Here is a 23,922-nt window from a genome sequence, read left to right as displayed (position 1 = left end):
GCCTTTACCTGTTAGGCGAGAGCTAGCAGGTCACCCGCGTCCCCTCCGCCCCAGCGCCCCCACCCTCTCGGGGCTCTGCAGCCGCAGTGCACCCCCCTCTCACTGCCCCCTCCCTCACTCCTGCGTCTTCCCCAGATCGCCCCCTCCCGTTTTCCCAGACTCCCCTCCTGCTTTCCGGTAGCCACCCAAACAAGCCTGCCCTCCCGCCGCGGGGATTCCTGCGGGCCGGGGGCGCTCTGGGTGGCACGGGCGTGGGAGGCACAGCGCCCCGGGCTCTGCCGGCCACGCAGGGGCGCTACCCGAGCGCTGCAGCAAAGGGCCAGCGCGGGCGCCTCTGCGGCACGGCCGGGGGTGGAGAGGGGCGGGCGTGGGGCGGGCTCGGCCGGGAATGTAGAGCGAGCAGGGAGAGGGAGAGAGACCCGGGCTGGAGCCTCCCGGCGGCGGCCAGGCTGCTGAGCGCAGAGGCTCCGTCACGTGTTTTGCTCCTCTGGAGTGAGACGGCGGCGCGGTCTGAAGAGGGCCAGCGCGCGGTGCCAGCCGCCGCAGCCGCCGCTTGTTTTGGTTGGGGCTCTCGGCAACTCTCCGAGGAGGAGGAAGGAGGAGGGAGGAGGAGGAGGGAGGAGAAGGAGGGAGGAGGAGAGAAGTAACTGCGGCGGCTGCGCCTCCGGAGGACCGGGCGTCTTCCCCGATCTCTTCCCAAACCTCCCCCGCTCCCCGCCTCCCTCCCTCGTCCCCTCCCCTCCTCCCTTGCGGACTGGAGCAGGGGCAGGGATGAGCTTGTCCCTCTGGACCGTCCCCTGCTCCCCCGGCTGCCCAGTAGCGTTGCGCGTGGAAAAGCCACTTTCCCCGCCCGCCGAGATGGGCTCGAGTGCGGGCTGCGGAGGACGCGTCCTCAGGCGGCAGCAGCAGCAGCAGCAGCAACAGCCGCAGCGCCGCGGTCTCTGCGATTGAGCTGGTATTTGGGCGGCTGGTGGCGACGGGGACGGTTGAAGGGTGGGAGGAGGCAGAGGAGGAGGAGGAGAAGGAGGAGGGAGAACCCGGTGCAACGTTGGGACTTGGCAGCCCTCCTCCCCCTGCCCAAGGATATTTAATTTGCCTCGGGAATCGCTACTTCCAGAGGGGAACTCGGGAGGGAAGGCGCGCGCGCCTAGAGAGCCAAGCGGGGACTCCTTGGGCCATCGCTGCCTCCCTACATCGGACTCAACCAGGGGCGGCAAGGGATGCACCATAGCTCCTTCTCTGCTGCAGGGACTAGGGGAGACTTAGTCCTCGGAAGATTGCGGCTGCACTCACCCTAGACCCACTGCCTTTCCTTCTGGGCATGAAACGCCCTTAAACTCGGATCAGGCTATCTTCCTTGGCGCAGCTACCTCGTCCTTCGGCTGCCCCTCCCCAGCGCCAGGAACAGCGTGAATTTTGGAGTCAGAATTTCTGCGTGCTTCCTCCAGCCCGGAGTGCATGTGCGGGGCTGCACTGAGAAGCCACCCCTCACCCAGTTTTTTCAACACCTCCCTCTGCTCCGCAGCAGCATGGCAAGCCCTCCGGATACCGATGGCTTCTCAGACGTGCGCAAGGTGGGCTACCTGCGCAAACCCAAGAGTATGCATAAGCGCTTTTTCGTGCTGCGGGCGGCCAGCGAGGCCGGGGGCCCAGCGCGCCTGGAGTATTATGAGAATGAGAAGAAGTGGCGGCACAAGTCGAGCGCCCCCAAACGCTCGATCCCCCTCGAGAGCTGTTTCAACATCAACAAGCGGGCTGACTCCAAGAACAAGCATCTGGTGGCTCTCTACACCCGAGACGAACACTTTGCCATTGCGGCGGATAGCGAGGCTGAGCAAGACAGCTGGTACCAGGCTCTTCTGCAGCTGCATAATCGGGCAAAGGCCCACCATGACGGGGCTGGAGGAGGCTGCGGTGGTAGCTGCAGCGGCAGCTCTGGCGTTGGAGAGGCAGGAGAGGACTTGAGCTATGACACGGGTCCAGGACCCGCGTTCAAGGAGGTCTGGCAGGTTATCCTGAAACCCAAGGGCCTGGGTCAGACAAAGAACCTGATTGGCATCTACCGCCTCTGCCTGACCAGCAAGACCATCAGCTTTGTGAAGCTGAACTCCGAGGCAGCCGCTGTGGTGCTGCAGCTGATGAACATCAGACGCTGTGGCCACTCAGAGAACTTCTTCTTCATCGAGGTGGGGCGTTCCGCTGTGACAGGGCCTGGCGAATTCTGGATGCAAGTGGATGACTCCGTGGTGGCCCAGAACATGCATGAGACCATTCTAGAGGCCATGCGGGCCATGAGCGATGAGTTTCGCCCTCGCAGCAAAAGCCAGTCTTCATCCAGTTGCTCCAATCCCATCAGCGTTCCCCTGCGCAGGCACCATCTCAACAACCCTCCACCCAGCCAGGTGGGACTGACTCGGAGATCTCGAACTGAGAGCATCACTGCCACCTCCCCTGCCAGTATGGTGGGTGGGAAACCAGGTTCCTTCCGGGTGCGTGCCTCCAGCGATGGCGAAGGCACCATGTCCCGTCCAGCATCAGTGGATGGCAGTCCTGTGAGCCCTAGCACCAACAGGACCCACGCCCATCGGCATCGAGGCAGCTCCAGGCTGCACCCCCCACTCAACCACAGCCGCTCCATCCCCATGCCTTCTTCGCGATGCTCACCTTCAGCCACCAGCCCAGTGAGTCTGTCATCTAGTAGTACCAGTGGCCATGGCTCCACTTCAGACTGTCTCTTCCCAAGGCGCTCTAGTGCTTCCGTGTCCGGTTCGCCTAGCGATGGCGGTTTCATCTCTTCTGATGAGTATGGTTCTAGTCCCTGCGATTTCCGAAGTTCCTTCCGCAGTGTCACCCCAGATTCCCTGGGGCACACCCCACCAGCCAGGGGTGAGGAGGAGCTGAGCAATTATATCTGCATGGGTGGCAAGGGAGCCTCCACCTTGGCTGCTCCCAATGGCCACTACATTTTGTCCAGGGGTGGCAACGGCCATCGCTACATCCCAGGTGCTAACTTGGGGACAAGCCCAGCGCTGCCTGGAGATGAAGCCGCGGGTGCAGCAGATCTGGATAACCGGTTTCGAAAGAGAACTCACTCCGCAGGCACATCTCCTACCATTTCCCATCAGAAGACCCCCTCACAGTCTTCAGTGGCTTCTATTGAGGAATATACAGAGATGATGCCCGCTGCCTACCCACCAGGAGGTGGCAGTGGAGGCCGACTGCCCGGCTACCGGCATTCCGCCTTCGTGCCCACCCACTCCTATCCCGAAGAGGGTCTAGAGATGCACCACTTGGAACGTCGTGGAGGCCACCACCGTCCAGACACCTCCAACCTCCACACTGATGATGGCTACATGCCCATGTCTCCTGGGGTGGCTCCAGTGCCCAGCAACCGCAAAGGAAATGGGGACTATATGCCCATGAGCCCCAAGAGTGTATCTGCCCCACAGCAGATCATTAACCCCATCAGACGCCACCCACAGAGAGTGGACCCCAATGGCTACATGATGATGTCACCCAGTGGTAGTTGCTCCCCTGACATTGGAGGTGGGTCCAGCAGCAGTAGCAGCATCAGTGCAGCCCCTTCTGGGAGCAGCTATGGGAAGCCATGGACAAATGGAGTAGGGGGGCACCATACTCATGCCCTTCCTCATGCCAAACCTCCTGTTGAGAGTGGTGGCGGTAAGCTCTTGCCTTGCACAGGTGACTACATGAACATGTCCCCAGTGGGAGATTCCAACACCAGCAGCCCCTCAGAATGCTACTATGGCCCAGAAGATCCCCAGCACAAGCCGGTCCTCTCTTACTACTCATTGCCAAGGTCCTTTAAGCACACCCAGCGCCCTGGAGAGCCAGAGGAGGGTGCCAGGCACCAGCATCTTCGTCTCTCTTCTAGCTCTGGACGCCTTCGCTATACCACAACTGCCGAAGATTCCTCCTCTTCTACCAGCAGCGACAGTCTGGGTGGGGGTTACTGTGGGGCTAGGCCAGAGTCTAACCTCACACATCCCCACCACCATGTCTTGCAGCCCCACCTGCCTCGAAAGGTAGACACAGCTGCACAGACCAACAGCCGCCTGGCTCGACCCACAAGGCTGTCCTTGGGGGATCCCAAGGCAAGCACCTTACCCCGGGTTCGAGAGCAGCAACAGCAGCAACAGTCTTCCCTGCACCCTCCCGAGCCCAAAAGCCCAGGAGAATATGTGAATATTGAATTCGGGAGCGGCCAGCCTGGCTATTTAGCTGGCCCTGCAACTTCCCGTAGCTCTCCTTCAGTTCGATGTCCACCCCCGCTCCACCCAGCTCCTAGAGAAGAGACTGGCTCGGAAGAGTACATGAACATGGACTTGGGGCCAGGCCGGAGGGCAACCTGGCAGGAGAGTGGTGGAGTTGAGTTGGGCAGAATAGGCCCTGCACCTCCAGGGTCTGCTACGGTTTGCAGGCCAACCCGTTCGGTGCCAAATAGCCGTGGTGACTACATGACCATGCAGATAGGTTGTCCTCGTCAAAGCTATGTGGATACCTCTCCAGTGGCCCCAGTCAGCTATGCTGACATGCGGACAGGCATTGCTGCAGAGAAGGCGAGCCTGCCTAGACCCACAGGAGCTGCTCCTCCTCCATCCTCCACAGCCTCTTCTTCTGTTACACCTCAAGGAGCCACCGCTGAGCAAGCTACTCACTCTTCCTTGCTGGGAGGCCCTCAGGGACCTGGGGGCATGAGTGCATTCACCAGGGTGAACCTCAGTCCCAACCATAACCAGAGTGCCAAAGTGATTCGCGCAGACACTCAAGGGTGCCGGAGGAGGCATAGCTCTGAGACCTTCTCAGCACCTACTCGGGCTGGCAATACGGTGCCCTTTGGAGCAGGGGCTGCAGTAGGGGGCAGCGGTGGTGGTGGTGGCGGCAGTGAGGATGTAAAACGCCACAGCTCTGCATCCTTTGAGAATGTGTGGCTGAGACCTGGGGATGTAGGGGGAGTCTCCAAGGAGTCGGCTCCAGTGTGTGGGGCTGCTGGGGGTTTGGAGAAGAGTCTTAACTACATAGACCTGGATTTGGCCAAGGAGCGCTCTCAGGACTGCCCCTCTCAACAGCAGTCCCTACCACCCCCTCCCCCTCACCAGCCCTTAGGCAGCAATGAGGGCAACTCCCCAAGACGCTCCAGTGAGGATTTAAGCAACTATGCCAGCATCAGCTTCCAGAAGCAGCCAGAGGATCATCAATAGCTTAACTGGACATCACAGCAGGTGCGTTTTTATGGTGGCAAAAGTCACAAGACAAAAGTGCTTGAGTTCTGTTCTTTTCCCTCCTTCTCTTCCCACTCCTTCCCACAGTGTCCTTGGGGAGGATACGTTTTCAGGAGGGGTGGGGGTGGGGTGGGGAAGGGTCAGGGTACACAGATGCTCACCTCACATGGACACCTGGCAGACAGTCAAAGAACTGTGTTTGGAGCAGCCACAGAAGGGCTCCTCTCTCTGAGATTTCCCAAGTGTAGAACTTGCAAAACTTACCTTCTATCAAATCAGTTCTTAGGTTTGACGAGTTCCTTCCTAGGACTCATTCTCTTTTATCCCGAAGTTTTTTTTTTTGAGGAAATAGTAAGGCCAGCTCCGCCCTAGCGGGGACAATTCTACCAAAAATACTTGCTAATACAGAGGCTGGAAAGCTCTCCTTTTAAGATCCTTTCTCAGAGTTTTGAAGGGCAAGCTTACCGAGTGACCCTGTGCACTTTTGTTCTGTGATTTCACAGTACCAAAGCAATTGTAAACAGCAGTGACTTTTACCTGAGCTCTCTTAAAAACATTCACCAGTAACAGCTTTTTAGGCACAAGTATTTATAGAGAAATCTTTACCTCTCTCTGATCTCCAAAGAAAGTAATTGTGGGGCACATTTTCTTCTTGTTCTTGTACTAGGAGTCATGAAATGTTTTTCACACACAGACCTACCATTTTGCAGGCATGGTTGGTTTTGTACAGAATATGCAATAAACACCACACGCCTGGGACCCTTGGGAGTTCGCCCCAGCCTGTTTGCCCTGTAGTTCCTTTACTTGTATTGAGGCATCACACATACTATTTGGGGGATATTTTTCTATAAGATTACTACCATTTCTTTAGTAAAATGAACAGGCACTTGGTCAGGGGAAAGAGGGTGTTTGTTCTGGTGTGTGTTGAGTGACGGGGCAAACCTGTGTATTCTCCATCTGTAGGGTTTTTGTTTTTCTTTAAGTTTGTGAATAGATGCCTCAGAGATGTTGAAAGTTGGCCTTAGGTCATCTGTGGCCAAGGCTGTATTGGAAATGAGAAACATTTGTAATAGAAAGTTAGTTCTGTGAGCCTGTCTTCTGGTGGTCATTGTGGGCAGAGGAGAGGAGAGTCATTCCCAGATAATGGGATGAGTTGGCAAATCAGAACTTTCCAGAATTGGAAGCAGTTGATTCTGACAAACTGATTACCTCATGAATTTTATATATGCTTCACAGGAGGAGTACTGGAAAACATTCTTCTTAATAAGGCTCCTTGTAAGAAAATAATTTGTGCCTTGGGCTTTCATCAATAGGAACTAATGATAAAGAATAGGAAGAATAATAAACTGATCATGTGGTCAAAATGGTCCTGATTCTGCTTCCAGCATTTAACACTCTCTATTTTGTAGGACCAAATGAAGGTACATGAACATTAAAACCCAAGTTTTATGTGGTATGCTAAGAAAGCACCTACTGGATTTGTTATTTATTTCAATGTTTGCTCTCATTACTGGGACACAGATTTTTTTTTTTTTGTAATGTTTGCCAACATAAAATTCTTGTTTATTTCTAACATGGCTTTTGAGGGTTGGGACTCCTGCAATACTTGCATTGTCAAACTGCATACTTCATAAAGTAGGAGGAACATGAAGCAAACAGATCCAGTAAAACGAGATAAAGGAAGAAAAGAACACACACATTTACTTTCTTACTTCCTATAAATTTGGTTTTACAAAATAAAATAAGCAGTGTTTTGTCTTTGGAGGAAATGAAGTGACCAAATGGAATGAATCCTCATTGTTTTAAAAGGGGATTTAAAAGAAAACCCTGATTATGTAGAGAACACACACATACCCCACAAAAATCCTTCCCCTCCCTGAACTTTAATGCGTAGCTTTTCATTCTTAACTTTCTTAGGGAAAATATGATAATCCAGAAAAAATCAGTCATGTCTGTTACAGAATAGCAATAGATCATTCTTTGCCAAATGCCAGAAGCAGACTTGTACAATGTGTACGGAAATTTTAAGAGTTTGTGTGTGTGTGTGTGTGTGTGTGCATGTTGTGTGCTTTAAGCAGAGCACCTAGTGTTACCTAGTGCTGTACAACCTCAATTGTGCTTGCTTTTGCTAAGTTTAAAGGTTTTGTTTGCGAGTCAGTTATCATCAGAGGCTGAGCTGATCAGATCTGCTAGTGGCAAACAGCTTCTGCTTTCAGTGAGTTTATCAGTTAGCTGTTTTAACCTCCCCTGCCTTGCTGTCCTGCTACTTCGCTTGTCTTAGGAAAAACAAAAAACAAACCTGAAACAAGGTTAAAGGAATACAGCTGCCACAAGGTGTGTGTGTGTGTGTGTGTGTGTGTTCGCGCGCGCGCGCGCGCATAAGCGTTCTCTGAGCCCCTCTTTTAAGGATCTCAGCTTGTTTACTTTGTTTCAATGTCAGCTCAAGGAGAGCCATTTGTGAAGCATTTAGCTCCCTTGCACAGGATTTGACTGATTGAACAACAATCTTTTCTGTGTCTCTTTTCTCTGATGCATGACAGGGTCACCTCCAACTAACTTAATTCTGAACTGCTAGATTGTGTTGTGGAAAGATCACCCCTTTCTCCCCACTCCCTTTGTCCCCACCTCCTAGTGCATGGTCCAGGCAATAGTACAGTCATTGTGGCCTACTGTCTGCACTGGGTTAACACAGAGCCCAAAGTGGAAAGCTAAAAGGACCTCCTGGGCTTCAGCATGCCCATCTAGATACCTTTAACCAGCATTTGCCTTAGATTTGACTTTACTGTTGAAACTGAAGCTTGGCAGACAGAGCACACTTTTGCTGACACAGACTGGAATCATCCCTCCGGGAATTTTTTTTTTTTTCATCCTTTTGTTAAGGCCCCTCTAAAAAGAGGATTTTACCATTTGTTTCAGTCCCTGTTTTTCCTTACTGCGACCTCCAGGATTCCATGCCTCCACAGCTGCCTCTCTTTTCCCCACTTCCCGCGATGCTCCCCGCCCCCTGGCCTTTAGAGCTGGCGCGGACCCGCGAGCCCTGGCACTTTCCCTTTTCCTGGGTCACCTCCGCTTCCTGCCTGCCCCCCTCCTTGCTTGGCTCTGGACCCCCCCCCCCTTCAAAGACCCCTCCCGCCCCGGGTGAAAGAGACAGCCCCGGAGGCCCTCCAGGCTCCCGCCCCCGCCTGGCTCGGTCCTCGCGGGATACAGGGCCCCTTCCCAGGCCTCGAGGTTGGCCGTAGCAGCCGAGCCTCCGCCCCTTAGGACGGCGGGCCGGGCGCCGGGTGCCGATTGGCTCCTGTAAGAGCCAATCAGCATGAGTGATGGCCAGGGCGGGGGGCGGGGTAGGCTGGGGCCTCGCTGGGAAAGCTCGCTAACCCTTTTGGGTGCTGCAGAGCTCATCCAGGTCCTTCCACCCCCAAGTCTAAGATGCGATGCGCTCTGTCTCTATAGCATCTCTGCCAGACTCATAAGAATGAAAAACACTCCGCAGCAGGCTGACGGAGGCCGGAAACACCGCACTTCCTCTTCTTTTTAATTGAGGGAAAAAAAAAAAAATCAGGCCGTGACCATGTGACATGCCCCATTTTGTTTTCCTTCTGTTTTTACTATGGTTTACTACGATGCTGTTCCTTCACCTTCCCATCTCCAGTCTGCACGCAGGAGCGAGTGGTGTGGAATTGACAGAGCTAGGTCATGGTTCTCACATTTATGTTTTTTTTTTGCTAAAAGGGAGGAGAAGGACACACAAGGTTGTTAAACGGTCATTCAGAGGGAAAGACTCCTTTTCCTTGAAAGAGCCTGAGGCTCTTTCCAGTAACTAACAATATACACTTTATTGAGCACCTGCTGTTTACAAAGCACATGAGCTGGATAAGATCAAGGAAAATTGATCTTCCCCACCCCTTTGTGAGGGAACTCAGGAGTGTAGGCTACAGCTTGCACATTGTGTTTTCTGAATCATTGGAACACTAGATGACAATATGGGGTGCCCCTTTACCAAGATTTTGAGAAAGAATGACTGTATTTTTCAGATATTTGTTTTTGACCAGGTTCTCATCAGGGCAGTCTGGGCTGTTTTTAAGGCTTGTTCTAATTGTACTGTGCCCTCATAAAAAAAATTTCATGAGACGTGTTATTGGTATAAGGAATGGGAAAGATACTAAAGGAAGAAAATAAGAAATCTATAAAAGTGTTTTCTCCCTTCCCCTACTCTCAAAAGTGTTTCTCGGTAGCCACCATCCTTCTCCATCGCTGACTCCTAAGCCACAGGGGTAGTGTTCTTCTGAGATGCCCATGGGAAAGGCACAGGTAAAATAGGGTATAGGGACAGCTCCGGTGTGAAAGGACTCAGGTGTCTTGTGAGCAGAGGCAGAACCTCAGCCTCTAACTTTTTATTTCCTTATGTTTTTAAAAATATATCTCCATGTAGTAACCGTCTGTTTGAATACCTCTAATATTGCCTTACAGGAAAAAACTTGAGCTCCAAACGAGCATGCTGCTTTTATTTTTCAATCTTTTTTTTTTTTCTTCTTCTTTCGGTTTATCAAAATTCCTGGAAAATCGCTTTGTGCTATCTCGAATGAGGCAATGGAAAATAAGCTGCTCCTGGGAGTGAGGTCTGGAGTTGTAGCCTCGTGACCTTGATCAAGTCACTTAGTTTCCCTGGGTCTGTTTCCTCATCAGTAACTGGAGAAGTCTGTTCCACGTCGTTCTAATCCTTCTTTGCAGCTCTAAACATAGGGATGTTTTGGAGCAAATGACTGATACTCTTAATGAGTCATCTGTCCTGAGCTTGTTTCTCCAGAAGCAGTAGTTGGGGCCATGGTTCAGTGCGTGGGGGTGTCCTTACCACTTTTACCTCCATGTCCCATCCTCTGTCTAGGCACATGGAGGCCTGGAAGGAAGGCTTTTTGACTTAGGATTGTTTTTTTGACCTTTCTTATTGGGAAAGGGCATTTTCATGTTTTAATGGACTTTAAGGCAAAGCCGTCTGATTGTATTTATCGACATGTTTGGAGTCATCTTCAGACTGGATTGGTCTCCTCATGTCTCATTTAAAAATAAACTCTCTCACGGGTATGCAAGTCATCTGCAGTTTTCTGCTTTCCCAGCTCACCTATGAGGAGCACCACACTCCTGTAGCAGTGTAGGTCAGGCTGTAACCAATGGAGACCTGTGATATTGCTCAACATTTCTTCTGCTCAGAATCTCCTCCTTCTTAAGAGTTATTTTTATGGATAGTTTTTCTTATTTGTAGCATCAGAATTCTCCAGTGAGATAACCTTTCTAGAGAGTGGACAAGAGACCTGAGAACCTCACCTGAGGTCTATGGTATGTTTTTCTATATTTTTTTTGTACAATTTAATTTCTCTCCATTAGACATATGAAACAGTTTCTTTTCTTGTAGGTAAAGTGTGTGCTGTCTCAGGACTTTAGAATTTAGAATGTGCTTTAGAATTTTGGAGTGCTTAGCTGAGCTATTAATATATGTATTCTGCTGACTGATCCAACAATATCTTGGCTTTGGAGTTATCAGTATATTTAGAAGCTCCCATGATATTCACATTTCTACATGGGCTTCATAAATCACTAGAATAATAGTTTGTATATTTTTCATTTAGAACTATTTTCCTATATTCCTACTATAGTCAGAATTCTTTCTCTCTCTCTCTTTCTTTCTTCCTTCCTTTCTTTCTTTTTCTTTCTTTCTTTCTTTCTTTCTTTCTTTCTTTCTTTCTTTCTTTCTTTCTTTCTTTCTCTTTCTTCCTTTCTCTTATTTTTTTCTTCCTCCTTCTCCTCCTCCTCCTCCTCCTCCTCCTCCTTCTTCTTCTTCTTCTTCTTCTTCTTCTTCTCTCTCTCTCTCTCTCTCTCTCNTCTCTCTCTCTCTCTCTCTCTCTCTCTCTCTCTCTCTCTCTCTCTTTGGTGGTTTTTTTTGAGATAGGGTTTCTCTGTTTAACAGAGCTCTGGCTGTCTGGACTTGATTTGTAGACCAGGCTGGCCTTGAACTCACAGAGATCTGCTTGCCTCTGCTTCCAAAGTGCTGGGATTAAAGGTGTATGCTACCATGGCTGGCTATAGTCAGATTTCTTAGCTGAGTTGGAGATAAATGGTTCATTTTATTGTGATGGGTTAGTAATAGTAGAACCTCGCAGATCTAAGGTTCTGTTTTGTTTTAAAGAAATCCTTAGCCAGGCGTGGTGGTGCACACCTTTAATCCCAGCACTCGGGAGGCAGAGGCAGGCAGATTTCTGAGTTCGAGGCCAGCCTGGTCTACAAAGTGAGCTCCGGGACAGCCAGAGCTATAAAGAGAAACCCTGTCTCGAAAAACAAAAACAAAAAACAAAAAAAAAAAGAAAGAAAGAAATCCTTTTCCTCAATTATTTCCTTATGTTAGAGTGCTCCTGGAAATAGCATTCAATGAAAATGACTCATGATTTGTGACCCTTTTTTATACTAGTATTTTTTGGGGGGTCTTTAAAAATAATAAGTATTCTATCACATTTATAATTAGGTATTTGATTTATTATTTATTGCATTACCTCATAGATCCATAACTACATGGCCAACTTTATAAACTCTTTTTAAAATGTTATGTTTGAAAAATGTTTTAGAAGCATAATCACATGTAGTTTTTAGCAGAATCACATCTTAGTGTTGCATACTATTAATTCTAGTGTACTTTGGCCTAATGTGAAATCATTTAGGAAATGAGTAGAAGGCTATTTGAAGTGATAGGCTCATAGGTTTCATCAGCTGGCATCTACTTTTGTCTTATAGAAATGGCAGTATCTTTCCCAATCTTAACTCATAGAAAAGGGGAGATGACAGAGGAGACCAGACTAAGTTACTTGTAGCCACAGTGAAAGAGTTCTTTTCCATGTTGGTAAGATTCTTGCTACAGGCTCTGCTTGTTGAAGTAAATTTGGCTAAATGCCATTTGTATGTTTTCTGTGAGTCACTGATCTTTAAATAACAGAGTTTTAAAAATAGTGGGTTTATATAGACAATGCTGCACATCCCTTCAGCCCCTGGACTGTACCTTCATTCCCAATGGCTGGTGAATGTAATACTAAGGTCAGAGGTTAACTTAATTATGTCAGTCTTCCACAGAGAGGGATCTAGTGGTTTCATTTCTGTATCCCAAGAGCTTTGTTGCCTGTGTTGAACTGTCTTCAATGCTCCCTGTACCACTTCATGTTTTAATCTTGTTTCTTGCAGTTCTGTGTTGCGTATGTATCCTCCTGGCCCATTGTTTGTTTGACCAAGTGTTCTCTGATGCATGCTATCCGATCTACCCTGACATAATCAGGTCAAGACACTATCAGTATTGTTTAGTCTTTAGAATGTGAAGTAATCAAAGAGCCGTGATTTCATTTCAAATGTGTGTTGTATTGCAAACACATTTATGTCTTGCATGGGAAGTTCTAATCCTTGTTTTCAGGAAAGATGAGGAACAGGTTCAGTTGTTTTAAAAATCAACATTAAAAAAATAATAATGGTGGGACCAACAAGAGGGAGCATCAGTGAGTAGAAAAAGTGCTTGCTGTCCAAGACTGACAGATGACCTCTGTTTGGGAGCTGGAACCCTCAGTGATAGGAGAGACTGGGCTTCCAAAAGTCATCCTCTGACCTCCACACATGCACTTTCACTTACACACACACACACACACACACACACACACACACACACCATACATATACACAACAATAAGAAAATAACAAATTTACTACTAATAAAACATACTGGATACTTGCAGACCATTAGAAGACTTGTGTAACTCAGCTGTCATCCATCTCATCCAAAGATCACATCTCTGTTCATTCTTAACTTACTTGGAGGTCTCAATATATAAATACTTTTGAATTTCAATTTCATGAGCTGTGGAGATAATCAGATCTTCAGTTGTCCGTGGTGTGTGTGTGTGCGCGCGCACACACACGCGTGAGTAAAAGAGTTTGGGCATCTTTTTTAACCGCTCTCCATCTTATTACTTGAGACAGGACTGAGTTCACTGCATCAGCTAGAGTAGCTGCTCATCAGGCCTCAGGGATGCTCTTGTCTCTAGCTCCCCAGTCCTGGGAATCTTGTCCTGCTTTTTTCTCATGAGAAGTAGAGCTCAAACTCAGGTCTTCATTCTTGCACACAAGCGCTTTGTCAACTGAAGTGTCTCCCCCGCCCCAGTAATCAGAAGACCTTTAACAGCTCCAGTATAGTCTTTAAAATTACCTATTTGCCAGTTACAACATAAATTGATTGCTGTCGGCCAAACAGGCCCCTGGCCACACCTGTTCTTCTTCCTCCTTTCTTCTTCCTTGGTAAACATCGTTGAACACTGGTACTTTTCAAGCGAGTGAGGCTAGATATGTAGCTATAGAGAAGACACTGTGAAGAAGAAAGCTCCAAAGTAGTTACCAAATTTCTTTTGACATAATTTATCTGGGACAAAGAAAAGTTAAAATTCAGAATGTGTAATCCATGTAAGCAGCAATTTTCATAACTCTGTAGAGTTTAAGAGCTTTTTAAGACAATCAAAATAACTGTGACTTTCCTCTCTGGCAGCAAAACAAGATACTCAGTTATTTGGTTAGGCTGTTGAACTTGTCATTTGAAAAAGTGGCCCATCTTCATGAAGCCAGGAAGAAAGCAAGTGATAGGTATCTTTGGTTTAGACCTTTAGTCCAAATGCAGCAGGCAGGAGAGGGTCCAGCCTGAAATGAATGGAGCTTGAAAGTCGGATCTGTTAGTGGTTGGTTGGCCTCAGGAACCATGAAGGCTGCAAAAGAAATTATAATCCTTTGCATCTTAGTTTTGCTGTTAAGAGACTGCGTTCCTCCTTCAGGTGGGTTTAAGTGTTGTTTTGTTCTTTCCTGTTTTCAGTCCTGAGAGACTGGAATCCTCTGAACGATGTTTGCTTCTGGTTGGGAATGCAATGCCCTTTGAGATTTTCATTACTCTCTATTATTTTTAAATATGTGGTAGTTTCTCTGAGAACATTTTTTTTTTGAGGTCCCAGGTTCTATCAGACATCTCTGGGCTTCCTCATATGATCTGTTTATTTACTTTTATCTCCAAAAATTTTAAGTACTAACATGAAAAGTGATTTTTCATTGCAGCATTTCCATGCAAATCTGTGATTATTCTTTGTTCTTACACATCTTCTTCTCAGGCTTCCCTTCTCCATCCTCCTGCCTCCTGACTCTTCCCAAGTAGTTCCCCTCTACTTACATGTCAGTGTATTCTATTATGTTCTTTCTCTTCTCGCCTCTCTCCTTCCTCCTACACACACACACACACACACACACACACACACACACACACACTCCGAGAGGCAGAAGGAAGGGGAGAGGAGGCACTTGATTTTGTCTTTCTGTGTCTGGCTTGTTTCACTTAGCATAATGACCTCCAGTTCCACTATCCATTGGTTTAGTGATAGAGGCCCATGGTGGTTCTTCTTTAGTTGTTGTTAGTAGTGCAACAGGAAACATGATAATATTGACTTGAGTCCTTTGGGTTTATACCCAGGAGTAGTAAGGCTGAGTCATATAGAAAATCCTATTTGTAGTTTTTTTGAGGCACCTCCAAAGTGACTTCCATAGTGCCTGTATTCCTTTACATTCTCACTAGTAATATAGACAATGTTTTTCTTCTTTCTCCACATCCTCATCTACACTTGGGCCATTTGTTCTCTTGGTGGTAGCCATCTGGGTTGTTGGAGATGGAATGCCAGTGTAGTTCTCTTTTGTGTTTCTCTGATGGATAAGGGTGTTGAACACTGTTTCAAATATGCATTGGCCAGTTGTATTTCATTTGAGAACTCTGTTCAGTTCCTTGACCCATTTATTGACTGAATCCTTTTCTGCTTTTAATTTTGCAGTTCTTTATGTAGTCATGACAGTCCCTGTCATGTTTATAGTTGATAAGGTCCACCTCCTCCCATTTTTGTAGGCTGTCTTTTTACTCTGATGTTTGTTCCCTTCGCTGTGAGTAACACTGTTTTTAAAATTGACACATGCTGGAGTGATGCCTCCACACTGCCTCCTCTTCCACAGGACCTGAGTTTAATTCCCAGCACCCACTTGGTGGCTCACAACCATGCATAACTCCAGTTATAAGGGATCCAGTGTTGACTTCTGGCCTCTGAGGTTACTGCATACTTGTGGAGCACAGACATGCATCCTGGCAAAACACTCATACACATTAAGCTATATGCATCCTTTTAGAAATTAAGATATGTCATACTTTTATATACTTTCATTTCAAATGGTCTCTCTTTTCCTTTTGAAACTGAGTCTCCTTTCCACCTGCTTCATCCATGGTTTCTTCTCAGGGCCACCAATGCTGCTTACTTTTGTTTATCTTCCAGAATTGAACTAGCTGTATAGATTCTCTTGAATTTTAGGTACAGAGAGCATCTAGAGGTTGTGTTTAGTCCAGTAAAGATGAAAGACGTTGGTTAAGAAGCAGTCAGCTTCTCCTGTGTTGAGACCAAAGGTCCCTAAGTTTCCAAACACTACAACTGCAGATGTTATCACTGTTCTTTCTTTGCTTGCTTGCCTGGTAGCACTCATGCTCTTGGTGCTCCTTGGATGGGATGGATTATAATTCTTCTCTGAGTATCATGGGAGACTAAGTATAAAGGTGAAGGATTCCCGGGAGGGCTTTCTGGGTACAAGGGATCATATTTTTGAGAGCTGGAGAGACGGGGTGCTTTTTACTGGAATCTTTTTTTATTTCTCTCATCTCATGTTCTGGGAGCAGTGCATTTTAGGTATACAACTGTACTCCCATGGTTGAATTCCTTTACCTCAGTGATCTTGTCTTACTCAGGATCGCCATGGGACCAGAGTGGAATGTAGAGTGATTCTCCTATCCCCAGTGACAAATTGCTCAAACAGCTTCTAATTTGAACCAAAGTGAGACTTTATCTACTGTTTGAAACATATATGATTGACATCCATCTTTTTTTTTTTTTTTTTTAACTGAGTGTGGTCCAGGACTGATGGAAATGAGATTGCTTGTTACAAAAGAGAAACTTTCAAGAATATGAGAATGCATGATATTTATTCAGTGCTTATCAATATTTGCTCACCCTTGGTGACATTTCCTCATAAAAATATACTCATGGTAATTATGTTCATTTTCTTCTAGTTGTCTGGAATAAGTAGGAATGGAAAAGTCTTACATGTGAAATTACATATTTTCTTGGATATGATATACGTGTTGTTTAGCTTTTGGAGTAAAACAAACCATTCTAAAACCAGATTCATTAAAATATCAAATATTTATTAAGTCTCAGTTCTGTGGGCTACTATTTTTGGCTAGACTCTACTGGGCAGTTCTTTTGCCTGACTGCCTGGGTAGTCGGAGGTGAGGTAGAAGTTGCCCTTCTTCAAATGATGCTCCAGGTAGTGCTTCCTGCTGATAGGGCCATACTCAGCGGAGGCTGACCAAGACTTCACCTGGTGTGAGGTGGATTTCATAGACAAGGGAACCAGTACTTGAGCATAAAGACTCTCTAGCTTCCTTGCCTGTCACATTTGGTCCTGTCCTGTTTTCTAAAGCCTAAGTCATACAGCCATGTCTAGCTTTTACATTGTTCCTTGTGTTTGTATAATATGTATGTATGTATGTGTACAATGTGCACATGTATGCATATGTTTGCATGTTTGTGTGTGCAATAGTATTTAGAGATCAGACGACAACCTCAAGTATTAGTTCATACCTTCCTTGTGTGTGGCAGGGTCAGACAGGGTCTCCTTGTTGTCTTTTGCAGTGCGTACCAGACTAGCTGGCCTGTGAAATTTCTGGCTCACTTACCTTCCCATCCTGCTTCAGGAGAACTGTAGCTCTCAATACAGCCCAACCAAAATTAGAAAATTATTTAAAACTTAGGAAATTTTCTTTTTTAGGCAGTTGGTGGGGGGAGGGGGGAAAGGCAGGGACTTGCTTGTACAGTTATAGCACATGAACTTTGTAGATGACAACTTGTGTCACAAACTTGCAGACAGTCCTCAGGTGGCTGGCACAGTACCTAAGAGCCAAGGTGTCAATGGAAGGGAACCTAAAGGCAGAGACCCTCTTTCCTTCTCTTCCCTCCCCTTCCCTTTTCTCCCCACCTTCCTATCCTCCCCTTTCCAGTGGCTGACCTGCAGACCCAGGAAGCTGAACCAGATGAGAACTGGCTGGGTGAAGAACCAGATTGTATGGGGAGAGGTGAGAGGCAAGGGCTGTAAAGGGACTTTTAAATGCATTGGAAGAGCCTAAGTGCAGATCCTGGCAGTACAGAGAAAGGGTTTGTAGGTCCTGGCAGTACAGAGATAGGGTTTGTTGAGTCTCAACCAGGGCAGATACTTTGCAGTGAACACTGCCCAGCCCTCCCAGCAGTCAGTGTTTACATTTTTCTCTTACCAGAATCACAAATGCCTTAAATGCTCTTGAGGTCAGAGAACAAAACAAAACAGGATGCTGTATAAAATACATTTGATGGTGGGAGGGGATGGGCCCCTAGAGTATTATGTGCAGCTCCTTGAACTGGTGCTATTTATGCTGTGATTTGGGGGGCTCCCATCCACCCTTCCCTCCCACCTGCCCCCTACTTGCCCTCCAGCCCTACTTCCTCCCAATCCCAGCGCACTTTCTGAATCTCAGCTAAGTGGTAACTCCCTTTCAAAGCAGATCCGTTCCCCCTGCTTAGGCTAAGGAATATGTGTAAATATCATGTTTTTAAAAGAATACATAATAAAGTAATTGCCTAAGCTATTAATTGAATACCTTGGAAATCACTGAGAATATATTAAAAAACCTTCTGCTTTGCCTAAACTTCCCCATTTGTCTGTGTGTCTGTGTGTGTGTGTGTGTGTGTGTGTGTGTGTGTGTGAGAGAGAGAGAGAGAGAGAGAAAGAGAGAGAGAGAGAAAGAGAGAGAGAATAGGGAAGAGGAGAGGGAGTGTGTGTGTTTGGGGGTTGGGAAGAAAGTTAAGTTAGGAGGTGGGAACTAGAGTGTAATGAAAAGATAGCCTTCCTAAAACTAGGTCTTTAAAAAATATTTTGTAGCCTAAGCCTTTGGTCCCTCACAAGTCCCTACAAGGGACGACCTTCAGAAAGTGTGTGCGGGCTTGTTGTCTCTCTGCCTTTGAACTGGGTGAAGAATGTTTCTCGAGATGGAAAAATGAATGGCTGGTGCTTTTAGCCTGCAGCATGAAACTCGCTGGAGGAATGTCTTTGTGTTTTCAAAGCCTGCTTCCCACTCCAGTGTATTAGATGGGCACTTGAAAAGTGTCCTTGCATTGTCAAGCATGCCACACACACACACACACACACACACACACACACACACACACAAAGTCACCAAATTCGAGTTCATTCACTGGCTCCTTTTAGGTGGACTTTTTAATCAGTGAGCCTCCTTTATAAGAGCTTCACTTGGCTCCCTTTACACCCCACTGATAGGATTTACTGTTATTCATAGATCAGGGATTTTAGGCTCCCCTCCCCCTACCCAAGATGAATATTTAAAAAAAAATAATGACAGAGGTACTTAGAAAACATCACTAAAGAGTTCTGAATAAATTTCCAGCATAAGTAAATTGTGTTTATGAATTATAAGTTAGAAAAAAATACGTCTAAATGACCAGAAGGGCAGAGTAGCGTTTGATGTTGCAGGTTCAAGCATCCTTAGCCCAGCCACTCTTTCAGAAAGATCTCCTTTTCTCGAGGTAAAGTGACAACTCTTATTCTTGTGTGGCTGCAGGCTTCTGGGCTTCTTTTCTTACTAAAAGTTGTGAGCTGTGTCTGAGTGGGCTCCATTGTCCCCAGTTGGTGCTCATAAAAACCCTTGTTAAATTGAAAACTTGTCATCAACAGTCACAGAGGAGCCTTTGATCACAGAAGGGGAAGAAAGGGTTTAGGAAAATCCCCTACAGAAACCAATCATGTGAATATATTTTAGAGACCCTAAATACTCTTTCATTTGTAAGACATTAAAAAAAAGTTAGATTTAGTAATATATGTACTAAATGTAGGCAAAATGATGATAGATTTATGGTCTAATATAGATGTGAAAATGTAGATAAGTTTTTTTTTCTTTTTTTGACAAATGTCTCGTTTTGAAATTGCAATGTATCTTTTGTCCTGTGTGTGGGGTATGTGTGTACATGTTCTCATGTGGGGTGTGTGTGTGTGTGTGTGTGTGTGTGTGTGTGTGTAGACTAGCTGGCCAGTAAGCTCCAGGACCCCTCCCATTTCTGCCTTCTCAGTACTGGGATTGCAGATACATCCTGCCATGCTGGACTTTTTCAGGATGCTGGGGATCCAAACACTGGTTTGCATTGCTTGTATGGCAACCATTTTACAGACTGAGCTGTCTGTCTCCTCAGCCCCTGCAGTGTATCTTTAAAGTCTTGGATACTTCTCCTATTTCCCAAACCATTCATTTGAAGATTGACAGAAACTCTGCTGTGTTGTGACAAGATTTATTTCTCAGCTCCAACAGCACCTCATCAGCTTGTGTTCTATTAATATAGTTCTTCTGATGTTAATTGTAGCTCACTGATCTAGGTCACAGCTCACTATTCTTTTTTTCCACTGAGGTTTAAGAGAGTGCAGAAGCCCTGGGAGCGGCTTCTTTAATCCCATCACTCTGGAGACAGAGGCAGGTGGATCTCTGTGTGTTGGGTGCTACCTTGATCTACATAGTTTCTGGGCAGCCGGAGCTGCACAGCGAGACCTAGTCTCAGAACACAAACACATAGAAAGATATCAAACGCAATGAAAAAATTACTTTAGAAGTAACAGTTGTATCCGTTACCTCTGTTTTTCAGTTACTCAGTTTGCAGTTCATAAATATATTTCTAATATGTCATTTTGTTTCATTCCTTTTGGGTATATTATTATCAATCAGACCCTCAGTTAAAATCCATGGAGGGGGAGGGCTGGGCAAAGCTGTGAAGTTTAGATGAATCTGTCTGGCTGTATGGCCAGTGTGAGCATCAAGTGTTTCCTTGGGTTCAGAAAACTGACCCCACTTGCTCAGATTCTAAGCTTTCTACTTTTATTCCCTAGAATTCCATTCTGTATTTGCTTTTGAAGTTCAGTGAGTAACAAGTTCAAAGTAATACAGTGTGTATTCTAGGCTCAATTGACAGCTGTTACAGCAATTCTTCCATAAGACATTATTTGAGGGCTGAGTCTGGTGGTTCAAGCCCAAATCCCAACATTTGAGAGACTGAAGTAGATGCACCTCTATGAGATCCAGGCCATCTTGATCAACATTATGAGTTCTAGACCATCCAGGGTTATCTAGTGAGTCCCTACCTCAAAAATGGCCACTAAATAACATCATTTGACATTTCAGATATGAAAACTAAAGCTAAGACCCAAACAAATGTACCCATAACAGTAAAATAAAAAGTTTTCTCTTTTTGTATAAATCCACAACTACCCAAGTCTTACCACATTACTATATTTTCTTATTTTAAGCAGAGATTCAGTTCTGTGGGCCCTCTGCAGGCCCTTGATATTTATGCTAATTACTAAAGCTTAGAAATATTTCCCAATGGGTATGCATCAGTTATTAAGGGAGGTGGCTTCTCTCTATAGCCACACTGTTGGTAAGTTTCAAATGCTTGGTGGAACAAGAATGCCATTGGGTAGATCCTGTTTGTTGTATCTAGGTATGAAAGGAATGAACGTTGCACTGTCTGTTTTAGAGAACAGTATGGGAAACACCCAGGCAGGTTATCATCTGTAAACTAGAACCTACCTGCTGAACACAGAGATTTGCCTAATGACATTACTTGTCTGACAGCAGAGGAGTCTGGGTATTGTCTTAAATATCTCTACTTGCTGCACATTAAACGTTTGCATTTGCTGTACCTGAAGTGAGCTGAACTCAGCTTTCAGAAGTTTGTGTAGTGAGTGCTGGGGGATTTCTCAAATATCTCTAGGCCAGATAGGAAAAAAATCTTCTGTTTGATGACGACAATGAGGAGTTACTGAGTTGTTACTACTTGAATTCTAAAAGTAGTTCTTCTCTGAAGTGGGTATCCCCAGTCCTCCTCCAGCTTTGGGGCTTGAGAACAATTCAAACAACAGGGCTGTAGAGGGTCACGTCCCCCAGGGAACAACTGAGATGCACTGAGCAAAGGCACAAGGTGTTCTGGTCCCTTCCATTCACTGAAAGGGTTGACCAGAGTGACTAGTTTGCAGTGTCCTTATAAAAGTCATGATGTCTTTGGCCTGTATGTAACTATATCATCACCCTCCTGTGTTTCTAGTTTTATTGGCTATGATTAAGGCTGTCTAGGAGATGCCCAAATGAAAACAAGTCATGGTTCCCTAAAGTCATAGATGATATTGAATAAGGATATAAAATAAAAGTAAGTGATATTTGAAATCTGTGTTTCTGCTTGAGAGATGTTGTCTAAGGTGAATGATCTGGAACAGGTGGCAGCTGGGGCTGCCAGTGTGTATTAAACCATATGTTCATGGAGGTCATGAACCCTGGCTTGTGTTTCAAGGTTGGATGTTAGGAATTTTCAAGAGATATTAAGTTTTCTTTTAAGGATCATATTCAAAAGTGCTAATGCCTGTATATATTAATCCTTTTGTAAAATTCTGTTGAAAAAAAATCACATAAATAAATTACTTAATGCATTTGCTTTCCTCCTGTGTATTCCTTATGGAAATCGGGAGGAAAGAATGTCTTGAAACTGATCTTATATAAGAAGCTTTTATTTTGTTATCAACATGTAGTTTACATTTAAAGATCTTAAGGCATATCCCTGTTAAATCTACACCAGGCTGGAGGAAATCACGCAGTTTTGAGGTTATTTTCTGCAGGGGTAATAGCTGCTATGCTGGGATGGACCTTCCTTCTGAGATGACTCATTCTGATTTCGTTAGTGGTAATTGGTGATATGCCTGGCATTCAAAACATTTTTTAATTGAGGTCTTTAAGTTGTTATTTCAATCAGAAAGTTCAAACTCCTATGTTGTGTGACAAAACTTTTCTTGGGGGAGATGCAGCACACACCCCAGATAAGGATCCTATGACTGACCAACAAAAGTACAGGTACCACCAGCGTCCAACTTGTTGAAACAATGCATTTTATTGGACTTTTTTTTTTTTACAGGATTATGGGTGAGGGGTTAGTTATAGGAACAGAAATGACTCAAAGACTGCTGTCTCAACAAAGCCCACCCTACCATGGGTGGCAGCACATAACAGTTCGAAACCTGGAGCACACTGCACAGCCTGCAGACAGCTCAACAGTTTGGGAATTGTCCTTTCCAAGTGTCTCTGATCTAAACCTCTTCCAGGCAGTCCAGCTGGTTTCTGCTTCTTCCAGGCAGCTGGTCTGGTCTCGAGTCTTCTTTGCAGCTTAACTTTCTTCCATCTTCAGGAGACTGTTCAGCTTTTACTGTTTAATCTGGCAGGAGTGGCCTAGTGAATCTGCTCAGTTTCAGGGACGTCCTAAAGCTATTTTGAATTGTTTACTTTGGTGTTTAAAGAGCTTCCCTGCAGGATAGAATGTTTCAATCTCAGAGGAAACTGTTGCACTCCATTTTATTGTTAGCCCATATTCCTCTGAGAAGCAACTGTAACAACTAGAAATCCATGTGTATACACTGTCATTTACTTTTATTCTCGTAAACTCCCTCTCTCCCTTAATTCCAAGTTACTCAAGTCAGTTCTCACCCTGCCCACACCCTTCAGCGTGGTCATTTCATGCATTTGCAATACATCTAGAGCCTTTTGTCATGGTAAGTGTCCCCAATCTTATAGCAACCACAAGTCCATGTATTATTTCTATGCTATGAGAGTTGTTTTAGTGTGTTACTTTACCAGACTGAGTCCTTTACTTAGCAATGTGCATCAAAGATTCATCTGCATCTTTACTTAGCTGGGATGTACCTTTTGTTTTATTTTATTTTCCCCCTCCCCACCTTTTGTTTTATTGATGATTAATAATACCCTTTGTGTCAGTACCACAGTTTGTGTGGCCAGTCCATTTCTGACATGCCTCTTTTCTTATATGTACTTTATGACATGTCTTTTTTTACGTGTGTTAGAAAACCCTTGTGAGGCTTCAGTTTCCCCTTAGTTCTAGTCATCTCCAGTTTTCAATCATGACTTTGATTTTCAAACCTTTGGTTAACCTGTGGTTGCCTGGATTTGTCCAGTATTCTGTCGTGCTGTGCTTCTGACCATCCTAGACTGTAGATGGAGATTGCTTCCCAGTTCCTATTTCTCCTGACTTTTAGTGTGTTCTGTCAGTGTTATCTGGTCACTAACAGCAGAGCTTTATAGATTATATGCCATTTTAGGGCCATTGTGATTCACAGGGATCCAAGGTAAAATCCTACATCTTTTGGGTAAGATGTGTTTGGAGGGGATGGAGAAGAGGAAGAAAGGGAGTCACAAATGTGCACTGAAAAAAATGTACGAAAAATCCCAAGCCATTTGTGCATGCTGTAGTGCAATTCCACATACTCCCTCTTTCCCCTTTGAAAACACAGACCCTCTCTTCTCTCAGAAATGGTCTCAGATTGTTCTGTAATTATAGCAATAAAATTCATGACACAGTAGATGCCAGAGACTGTAGTTGTAATGTCTTAAAACTGTGTGTGTGTGTGTGTGTGTGTGAGAGAGAGAGAGAGAGAGAGAGAGAGAGAGAGA

General features: G+C 45.8%; 1 protein-coding gene across 1 annotated transcript in view; it reads left to right on the top strand.

Moving 5' to 3' along the window:
* The first annotated feature begins 390 nt into the window (after positions 1–390).
* The window catches only part of Irs1 (insulin receptor substrate 1), a 59,653-nt gene continuing 36,121 nt past the window's right edge, over positions 391–23,922 (top strand). Inside the window, exon 1 of the mRNA XM_021160257.2 lies at positions 391–5,243. Coding sequence (XP_021015916.1) covers positions 1,530–5,222 — 3,693 coding nt within the window. The 5' untranslated portion in view covers positions 391–1,529 and the 3' untranslated portion in view covers positions 5,223–5,243. The remainder of the gene's footprint in view (positions 5,244–23,922) is intronic.

Source organism: Mus caroli, chromosome 1, assembly GCF_900094665.2.
Source record: "Mus caroli chromosome 1, CAROLI_EIJ_v1.1, whole genome shotgun sequence".
NCBI classification, from domain to species: domain Eukaryota; kingdom Metazoa; phylum Chordata; class Mammalia; order Rodentia; family Muridae; genus Mus; species Mus caroli.
This window is presented reverse-complemented; position numbering and strand designations above follow the sequence as displayed.